At 40.7% G+C, this 11,267-nt stretch overlaps 1 protein-coding gene across 1 annotated transcript in view; it reads right to left on the bottom strand.

Moving 5' to 3' along the window:
* Window positions 1-4,737: 4,737 nt before the first annotated feature.
* Window positions 4,738-11,267, bottom strand: part of hlcs (holocarboxylase synthetase (biotin-(proprionyl-CoA-carboxylase (ATP-hydrolysing)) ligase)) — a 197,445-nt gene continuing 190,915 nt past the window's right edge. Inside the window, exon 11 of the mRNA XM_078409680.1 lies at window positions 4,738-4,805. Within this exon, the coding sequence (XP_078265806.1) occupies window positions 4,799-4,805 (7 nt within the window). The 3' untranslated portion in view covers window positions 4,738-4,798. The remainder of the gene's footprint in view (window positions 4,806-11,267) is intronic.

The raw sequence follows: 11,267 nt of genomic DNA, 5'->3' as shown, positions 1-11,267 counted from the left end.
GGACTAACGGAATCAAGGGGTATGGGGAGAAGGCAGGCACGGGTTACTGATTGTGGATGATCAACCATGATCACAATGAATGGCGGTGCTGGCTCGATGGGCCGAATGGCCTCCTCCTGCATCGATGTTTCTATGTTTCTAAATTAATATCGGTAGAGACAGGATAAACATGCAGAGGAATATGTAAACGAAATAATTTGCAGTGTCAGATTACAGCATCTGTGCCTTCAGCCCAATTTGTATCATGATTCCTTAAATTCCTTAAATAATGGATAAAATCCTAACAAAATCTCTGTATCTCGCAGCGGTGGGACTTCGACAATCTCAGTGGAGTTATCCTATTAATGCAAACCATTTCTAAAAGCTAACTGAATACTCGTTTCTACACACTAAAGTTTCGGTACACTGAAATGTTTTCCTCGCACTTTCTCGGGTTGGTCCGGTGATATCGCCCGTTTAACAGATGGGCGCTGTATTAAGAGAGAACATCGTATATATTTCTCCACAATCCAAACAAAGCATCCTTATCCCAGTTGAAGTGATTTCAACGTCAGCTAATACCTACAATTTAGTGCGTGTAATCATATTGGGCGTAAATCTCACATTAGTTGATGTCTGTCCAGGCAGGGATTGTGTTAGCTCTGCTTTAGGTTCGACTGTATGCTGCATGCCTAGAGTTATGTCAACGTTCAGCATTCAGTGGAAAGCCCACTGCTTGGATACATAAACTACTCTCCAGGAGAGTGTGATCTTTGTACTGCAGCAGAATTGTTGAAAGGCCCAGATCATACTCTCTCTCACACACACACACACACACATATTGCATCTCTGTACCTCGCAGCGGTGGGACTTCAAAATCTGAGGGAAGTTATTCTATTAAATGCAGGCCATTTCTAAAAGCGAACTGGATAGTTATTTTTACACACTGAAGTTCGGTACACTGAAACGGTATCCTCGCGCTTTTTCGCGTTGGAAACGTGCTGGAAACATATGTGTGTGTGTGTGTGTGTGTGTGTGTGTGTGTGTGTGTGTGTACTGCATTAGAAAGGAATATTATGAATTATTTTGTGTATTATACTGTATATTATGCTTATATAAAGTAGGATATATACTGTATTATGTATAATGTATATACCATATTGTACAGGAATGTAATGTATTATACTGTGAATTATATATTGTGCTGTATTATGTAGAATATATACTGTGTTGTGTGTGTGTACACACACACACACACACACACACACACACACACATATATATATAATATATATAATTATATTATATTATATATATGTAATATGCAGTTCCTATGTGTGTGTGTGTGTGTGTGTGTGTGTGTGTGTGTGTGTGTGTGTGTGTGTGTGTGTGTGTGTGTGTGTGTGTGTGTGTGTGTGTGTGTGTGTGTGTGTGTGTACACACACACAACACAGTATATATTCTACATAATACAGCACAATATATAATTCACAGTATAACACATTATATTCACAGTATAATACATTATATAAGTGGCGACAATTATATCCAATCTGCAATGTGGTTTTGAAATGATCATGTGGCCATTTGATGAATTTGTAATAATTCAAGCATTTATCTATATCAACGATCGATCAATGGAACAAAGCCAGCCAAAGGCGAATAGAGTAACTCCTGGACGATGAGGAGATTACGACACTGATCGTGATAATACAGTATATAATGGCCACATGATTATTTCACAACTACACTGTAGATTGGATGTAATTGTCGCCACTTGGGCCTGTAAAATGCGGGCGGTGCAGAGACCGGGGGGGGGGGGGGGGGGGATGTACGTTATATAAACGTACAGGTCATATTTAAACAGCCTGGTAAAGCAATAAGTGATTTTATTTCGAATTGGGACGTCCTAAAGTGAAGGTTGTGGCCAGAGCGTCTCGCTAGCGAAATGCACCAACTAAAACAAGTCTTTGGCCAAAGATGATTTGTAGTGGAGAGGGCTGTAAATTGGGAATTGTCAATTTGAACGGTGTGCATCCCGACTCTAATCAGCTTCAAACTTCGGGTGGGATTAGGGTGCGAGCGGAGAAAGGCTGAGAGGAAGAGTGGTGAAAACGTCTCAGAATGTGCCGGCACACACGCCACATAGCCCAGCATCTGGTAAAGGGATTTTTTTTCCATAACGGCTCCTTGCATTAATCCATCAGAGGTGGCAGGTTGTAAGAAAGTGATAGCTTAAGTATCGCAGCTAGTGAAACAAAATAAATAATTTAGCTGATTAGTCCACAAGAGTCCTTCACAGCTGTAGAAGGAGGATCCAGGTACAACTCGACCACTCGCTCCCTGTATAGATTCCAGCGGCCACGCATTCGTGGGAAGTTCGAAATAGTTCACGAAAACAAAGTTACTTCTCAAGCATTCCTTTCAACTTAATCCGAACTGCCGAGCGGTGCAATGGGTTAGACTATTGAGCCCGCTTACAGCAAAGAATCACCTTTTATTCACTGTTAACCCACCAATTTTTCTTTCTGAAGTGCTGATGTTAATATTGCTTCAAATCGATAACTTTTTTTAAAAATTCAAAATGTTTCTTCAGAACTTTCGAATTTCGAAAATGTTTTTTAAAAAATCAAAGTGGGTTTAACTTGCGTTTTGTAAACACTGTCTTACCCATCAGGAAACGAACCGCCTACCCAATCGTGTAATTACTTGTCGCTAAGACAGGGTTGTAACAAAAACATGTTTTATATCCAGTCCTCTCTGAACTTCTCGTTATCTTGTCACGGTAAAGATGCAACAATACAAGCAGAAGTGACATTAAAAAAGTTTCCCAGCCCTGTTTAGTCAACCCTTTAGTATTTTAATCCCTATGTCCGTTTATGTTCTGGTACAGTCGTTGCCTCGTACGTTTTATCCCCAAGTCCTTTGGCATGCCTCGCCTTCCAACTGCAGAATATCCGGATGGTATTTCAGTTATAACAGCGTGTCTGTGAAACTATCTGTAAACCTGTGCACCTTGTGGGATTGCATAATGTATGAAATAAAGAGGTTATGTGTAGGAAGGAGCTGCAGATGCTGGTTTGAACCGAAGATAGACACAAAAAGCTGGAGTAACTCAGCGGGTCAGACAGCACCTCTGGAGAATAGGTGACGTTTCGGGCCGAGACCCTTCTTCAGACTGGGAATCGGGGGAAAGGGAAACGAGCGATACAGACGGCGATGTAGAGAGAGATATAGAACAAATGAAAGAAAGATATTCAAAAAGGTAACTATGATAAAGGAACCAGGCCATCGTTAGCTGTGGTCTGGGTGAAAACGAGTTACAGATACTCGGCTTGTACTCGCTGGAATTTAGAAGATTGAGGGGGGATCTTATTGAAACTTACAAAATTCTTAAGGGGTTGGACAGGCTAGATGCAGGAAGATTGTTCCCGATGTTGGGGAAGTCCAGAACAAGGGGTCACAGTTTAAGGATAAGGGGGAAGTCTTTTAGGACCGAGATGAGAACGTTTTTTTCACACAGAGAGTGGTGAATCTGTGGAATTCTCTGCCACAGAAGGTAGTTGAGGCCAGTTCATTGGCTATATTTAAGAGGGAGTTAGATGTGGCCCTTGTGGCTAAAGGGATCAGGGGGTATGGAGAGAAGGCAGGTACGGGATACTGAGTTGGATGATCAGCCATGATCATATTGAATGACGGTGCAGGCTCGAAGGGCCGAATGGCCTACTCCTGCACCTATTTTCTATGTTTCTATGTTTCTATGAGACTCAACAAGACGACTTTGAAGCTGGTGCGACTTGGGCGAGGGAGGGGTGGAGAGAGAGGGGATGCAATGGTTACTCGAAGTTAGCACTGGTATATAAAACTGCGATGTCGATTGCATTTAATTTCTGCGCTCGGGTTAAATCTCGCAGAGCATGGTCATTCATACATGGTCTTTAAGTGATAAATAATACATTTACAAGTTAATAAATCGGGGTGGGATTTTCCTGTATAATTTTTTTTAATGGCAAAAAAAAGTAATCTGCGGTCATATTGTGTATTGCTGAAAATTGTGGTAACTCACAATTAGCTTTTAAAACTGTGCCAAGGCTAATCATTAATTGTATAAAACAGTGTCCGCCGCGAAGTATTTATCAATTGAAATGCGTCTTAACTGATCGAATGGCTGCAACAGAGAAGGTATTTTTTCATAACGCGGCCAGTGATTCTTTGCAACAGAGCGGTGCATTGGGTATTACCCTGGAGGCCGCATTAATTCAACTGGAATTTCCCTTTTGCAAAGAGGCCCCACATATGAATATACCACTGACTTGTAGAAATGTGTGGAGAATGTGATTTCTCATGGAGGCAGAGTAGAGCGCCAGGCTACTCGGCCCATCGCGTCGGAACCGGCCCTTCCAAAGTGATCTTTTCCCAGGAATATGTTATTTTATTTCCTCGTTAGTCAAGTTAAGAAGTAGTCTTGCATTTCTTTCTCAATGGGAAGAGGGCAGTAAATGTTTACTGTCGATGTGGATATCAAAGTATTTTATAGATATAAAGAAATAATAGAAATAAATAATTTAGCATACAGTAATTCACATTACACAAGCAACATATACTCTCACGTGTAATTATTATGGTGCCTATGGAAGGCATCTATTATATATGTCACTGTGCATAAGCTACAGATGCTGGAAATCCAAAACAAAGTCAGCGGGTCAAACGCCATCTGATGAAAGCTCCTTGAATTCTAACGGTTGTCCTTGTTCCTTCCTCGCCGATGCTGCCTGACCCGCCAAGTGTTCCCTGCTTTCCCCCGTCTTTAATGACACGTTCAGGATCTGCGAGTGTTATAAAACGGTACAATTGTCAATGTGATTTGTAATTACACTGTTATCTCCAGTTGAAAAAAGCAGGAATTTATTCCGTCCCGAAATGTCACTCGTTCCTTCTCTCCAGAGATGCTGCCTGTCCCGTTGAGTTACCCCAGCATTTTGTGTCTGTCTCCAAAAAAAAATAATGAAAGCGACTGACCAAGTAGCTGGAGCCTTATTGTTTAATTTACTGTGTATGATATTGAAACTGGGGACAATAGACAATAGACAATAGGTGCAGGAGGAGGCAATTCGGCCCTTCGAGCCTGCACCGCCATTCAATATGATCATGGCTGATCATTCAACTCAGTAACCTGTACCTGCCTTCTCTCCATACCCCCTGATCCCTTTAGCCACAAGGGCCACATCTAACTCCCTCTTAAATATAGCCAATGAACTGGCCTCAACTACCTTCTGTGGCAGAGAATTCCACAGATTCACCACTCTCTGTGTGAAAAAAAAACTTTCTCATCTCGGTCCTAAAAGACTTCCCCCTTATCCTTAAACTGTGACCCCTTGTTCTGGACTTCCCCAACATCGGGAACAATCTTCCTGCATCTAGCCTGTCCAACCTCTTAAGAATTTTGTACGTTTCTATTAGATCCCCCCATGGTTGGATGATCAGCCATGATCATATTGAATGGCGGTACAGGCTCGAAGGGCCGAATGGCCTACTCCTGCACCTATTTTCTATGTTTCTACGTTTCTATGTTTAAGAAAGTATGCATGTGAACGAAAGTGCGTTTATTCAAATAGCGGACAAGATATTAGATAAGTTGGTCATATTTTAGAATTGCAGTTTCAGAACGCATACTTGGGAGTCAAATGTATGCACATTTTGGCTCATCGCGTTTCTTTCTGATTCGGGCTGAATACGTGCAAATAGAGCACATGCTTTTGTATCGAGGTATTGTATTAAAAAAAACTGCTTGGATTTTATCGCCAATGTTAATGAAACGCCAATGTTTGATATACTTTCCAGTCCAATAAATCTAGGTTCTAATGCGCTTTGGTGTGCAAAATCAGGGCAGAACGTGGAAAAAGGGAGCTGTGCGCTGCCAAATAGGTCGTAGCATCAATTCCGACCGCCCGCCTGGTAACATTAAAAGGTTGTAACACTTTCTGTTTCAATTCCGTCTTTATTTCTGAATTCTCACTTTTAAAATATTATTTATCAGTATTTATACTAATTAAGGAACGCAGTCCAAACGTTACACTGCTCGCTTTCCTTTGCAACATTACTGAATCGAAATGCTGATATCATTCTAATATATTAGGTTTGGCAAGCACATGTCCCCTTTGATATGGAAACATTGCAAACTTAATTTTCTAATATTCAGTGCATTTTCTTAGAAAACAAAATTCGGTCTTATTATGGCACGGCATAAGCAGATGGTTGCGTAATGCTGGGTCGTGCAGATGTGTTGCTGGAATGAATTACTGCAAGATTTTAAAATAGTCTGCCCCAGAGGATGGGATCTGTTTCTCATGCCCAGAGGAACTTCATCGGGCTGCCACTTGCTCGCCTTTGCTTTGCTGCAGAGCGCCGATGCTACATTTACACCAAAGACAATCGCCGGTCATTCAGAATTCACCTAGACCATTTATTTGAATATGGTCGAAACAAGCAACTGTAGATGCTGGTTTACAACAAAAAAAGCCCCCACAAAAGATGCCGGAGTAGCTAAGCGGGTCGGGCAGCATCTCTGGAGAACATTGGTAGATGACGGGATGACGGAAAGGGTCTCGACCCAAAACGCCACTTATCCATGTTCTGCTGGGATGTGTAGGAAGGAACTGCAGATGCTGGTTTGCACCGAAGAACGACACAGTGATGGAGTACCTCAGTGGGCCAGGCAGCATCTGCAATTCCTTCCTACACGCCATTTATCCACGTTCTCCAGACATGCGTATGAAGAAACTGCAGACAAAATATGTAGATGTTGGTTTATAATATAAGATTATACACAGAGTAACTCAGCGGGGTCAGGCAGCTGATCTGGAGAAAAAGGAGAGGTAACGTTTCTCGAGGATGTTGCCTGACATTTGAACATGGTGTTGAGCAAAATAATTCCAAATAATTAAGAAGTTTCCGATCAAAACCACGATAACATATCAAAACTAACCCTTATAAACATATCAGTTAATTAAATTAATTAAGACAAAGATAGACACGATATCATATTATCCCCGTCAGCTATTATTTAACTAGTCGTATTAATTCATAATATAAAGTTTACATTTGCAATATAATAAGCCATGACATAATAATTAACGTGACATTTCGAGCACCAAGAGGTTGTAAGACGGCTGACCATTCCCTCCACAGATGCTGACTGACCCGTTGAGTATCCTCCAGACTTTTGTTTTTAGCTCGGGTTTCCAGCATCTGCAGTCGTCTGTGCCCCCTACTGACAACGTTTTCTCCTTCAAAGGACACGAAACGCTGGACTAACTCAAAGGGAAAGGCAGCATCTCTGGATAGAAGGGATGGGACCATTCCTTCTATCAAGAGATGCTGCCTGTCCGGCTGAATTACTCCAGCGTTTAGTGTCTATCTTCGGTGTAAATCAGCATCTTCAGTTCCTTCCTACACATTTTCCCCTTGTATTTCTCCGGTATGTTGCCTTTGATCTACGGGAACAGGCCGTTCAGTACGATAAACTATGCCGACCTTTATGTTCCATATAAGCCTCCTCTAATTTTTCTTCGACTAACCTAAATCAACATAATCCTTACACTCCCCACACACCACCGAGTCTATGCTGCGTCTCTCAGCCATGGTAAAACTCCCACAATCTTGCCACTCTAAATAAAGATTCTTCCTTTAAGATTATAGTTCATTTTATTAGTGCCCCTTCTTTAAAATTGGTTTATCCTTCAGCCCCTTTGTTTCTAGAGCCACTTTAACCCTTTTCAATTAAATTGTTTTTACATCTACCCGAGAGTGCCCGTAGCATTCTTTATTGTTCTTAAATAATATGGAAAGCAGAACGTTTCCAAGTCAGCTCAAAGCAAATGTTTTATACATTTAGTATAACTTTGCCTTTTCAGGGAGTTATAAATCTGCATTGTTACATGTTTTTATTACTCCACCCTCAGATCCCTCTGCTCCTTTAACCCATTTCGCTACATATTTCCTATGTACAATCCTTGTTCTTTCTATTAAACGCCCCAGTATCCCTCATATATCAAAACTAGTGTCTATGCAAATATAGTGGCGGTTTCTGTAGAAATTGTGCTTCTGATGCTCACATTTGATAAGTGATATCAATGTTAAACAGCGGCAGTCTCAGTTTTGATTCTGGAACACCACTTTCCCATCTACGGTCTGTTATAACAAGTATCCTTAACTCCTATGCTGTTTATGTTTTATAATCAGTTTGCAACCCATTTTACTGCCTGTCCCTTGTTTAGACCCGTTCTGACCCTTGTTCTGATCTCAAAGTTGGTAACATTTATTTAGCACATTATTTTTTTAATTTACATCCCTGCAGAATTTGATGCGTATGTACGTCTAATTTGCGTTTCTGTGTGTTTGTCTCAGTCCCTGTGCCCGAGATGCTGCTGCTAGCGAGATTTTCATTCTAGCGGTACCTCACGGTGCTTGTGCATATGATAATCTGTTACTAGATATGATTCTTGAAAAAACTATGTTGCTTAGATTTCTAAATTACCCATATCCATCCTTTCAGTTGTTCTGCCATCGTCTATTGCTTCTCTGACAATTGGTTGCCATTAATAACACAACAGAACGCCCAAAGGTTTGATATTGGGCCATTGGAAAAGTATGGGGGGAGGACTGAGTATCTTGGAGTCAGTGGCCCCGAGTTGAAAGAATGGGAAGGGTGATTGCAATGGTGTAACTGCAAGAACTACTTGCAATATAATAATGCCAAGCACATGGCAGGAATATTAATGAATAGACAACCCGCGATATGGTGATTCCCAAGATTACAATATCAAATCGTAGCACGATGTAACCAAGCACCTTGCTTCCATAAAAGCTACAACAAAATCTTGCATTTCTTTACCCTTTCACCCAACCATGTGTTCACTTCGTGCTTACCCAGTGACCTTATTATAATCCTCTTGCTTCACAATTCACAACTCTCGAATCCTTTAGTGTCCCGAACCGAAACGTCACCTAGCCAATGTTCTCCAGGGATGCTGCTTGACCCGTTGAGTTACTTCAGCGTTCTGTGCCTTTCCTTGGTAAACCACTATCTGCCGTTCTTTGTTTCCACCTTACAACTGAGTCTGTTTCAACCATCCTTTCAGACAACATATTCCAGACAATAACATAAATCATCCCCATTTCGCCACAAGTTCCTTGGTCAACAACATTGATTCTCTGTCTTCTGCTACCAACATGTCTGCCACATTTGCTCGGAGGATTCCCCTGCATTCACACATTCATTTATGTACATTAATAATTTTATGTCCATTTTAATGTTACTTTTATATTTCTCCAGGACCTAGTCTATTTTTTTTTTTTACAGCTTTTTGCGATCTTTCCGTTCCTCCATTGCTGGCCCTTTACCCATCTTCCTTATTATATAGAGATACAAGGAGCTACAGATACTGGAATCGCAAACGAAACACAATGTGCTGGAGTAACTCAGTGGGTCGGCCAGCATCTGTGGAGGGAAGGGATAAGCAGTTTTTCGGGATGGGAGCCTTCTTCAGACCGAGTTTTCTTCTAGTCCCACTATCTAACTTAATTAATACCAGCATCGCTGGTCCCGTGTACCAAATATTCCTTTGTGCTCTCAAAAACTATTTATAGTTATTGATCAATTATTTTACAAACTGGGCAATCCCCCCAAAATTGAATGCAATACTTCAGCTGGGATCTAACCAAGATCCTTGTTTTGGTACTGTCCATGTATAAGGCCAAAGATCTCATATTTCCAATGGTCTTCCCAACTTGAACTGTCATCTTCCATCATGTTATACAATCTCAATCACATCTTATAGCTCAATCATATTGTTCACAAAATAAGCAAAACATGTTAATCAACATATAATAAAATAGTCATCCCTGATAATAAAATACGATAATATCAGTCATACATAAACACAATATTCGCTCGTATAACTACTTTAAAGTTAGCCATTTAGATGGAATAATACCAAGCATACCGTCAATGAATTGTTACAACTGAATTGTTTTGGGAGCGGAACAATTCCATCAACATTCCTTCTCTCCCGAGATGCTGCCTGACCTGCTGAGTTACTCCAGCATTTTGTGAATAATTCCATCAACACCATTTCCCCACACTTTCCCCGCACCAAAATCCCCAACGAACACATTGACTGATCCTTATTCCACTATCCTCGCTAAGAGGGATCTCCAAATGTTAACTATTTTCTGCATTGCAAACTTTTATTTACATCCCCTTAAACCATGGTATGTCGGTAAATTTAATAGAATATGATATAATAATTAAAACATGTGTATGACGCAACAACATATTGCTTCAACTCAATAACCAGAGTATAACGATACGGGAAACGTAACTGTGTTTGTCATATAATCACACAAATATCCAGTCGCATAACTAAAGTAAGATTAATTACGCGTATGTTTAATATATGTCAATCATAAAACTGCAATATATCATGCAGTACCACAATATAAGTCATATGTCGTCACGCACAGCCATCGATTAAACAAGTGTAAATCATATAAGTCAGAGATAAACCACAATATAATTCTTGCCAGTCATATGATTACATAATCGTATCGCAATATTGCATTGTAATAACGCTGGCCTAATTGAACAGTATTACGATGTCGGCCTCAAACTAAAACATGTCAATCCAATAGCACGTCAATGATGTGTATGTAATAGGTAAGCGTATATAATTACAATATGACTAGAAGTGCAATGTAATAGGATCGGTTTTGCAGCCCCACATAGTTACCACAATGTCACATAAGTATATTAATGACCAGCATTAGTGACCAGTATTAATGAACAGCAACGTTATCTCGTTTGATCAGGTTGCTTCAATGTAATGAATCGTGCCTTACTAATGTTTACTAATGTGCATGATATCAGTCTCCTGATATCAGGATACAACAACGTTGATCAAGGGACTAAATGTTGAAGTTGGGGGTTTCGTTAAGGGATCTCAGTCACAGTGTGTTCGAAACAATGGTAAATGGTACGCATTACATGCCATCGTTTCAGCCAGGCAGCCTTGCGTTGGTATCCCTCCTACCCCACCCACTCAATCGCACCCAGGACCCAGAAATGCTGAGGCCGAACGCGCGGTATTTTCCCTTTTATGGTATGGTATGTCCAAAAGATGGATTCCGCTGAAAGCATGTCAACATGATACTGGGGCAAATATTCCAATAACAGTTAAGGTGACAGAAAATGTGTGTAACGGTGCTGAATTTCCAAACTTGAATATCCC

This window comes from Rhinoraja longicauda, chromosome 12, assembly GCF_053455715.1.
Source record: "Rhinoraja longicauda isolate Sanriku21f chromosome 12, sRhiLon1.1, whole genome shotgun sequence".
Classification (NCBI taxonomy): Eukaryota; Metazoa; Chordata; class Chondrichthyes; order Rajiformes; family Arhynchobatidae; genus Rhinoraja; species Rhinoraja longicauda.
The sequence above is the reverse complement of the archived record's forward strand: the minus strand, read 5'-3'. Positions and strand labels throughout refer to the sequence as shown.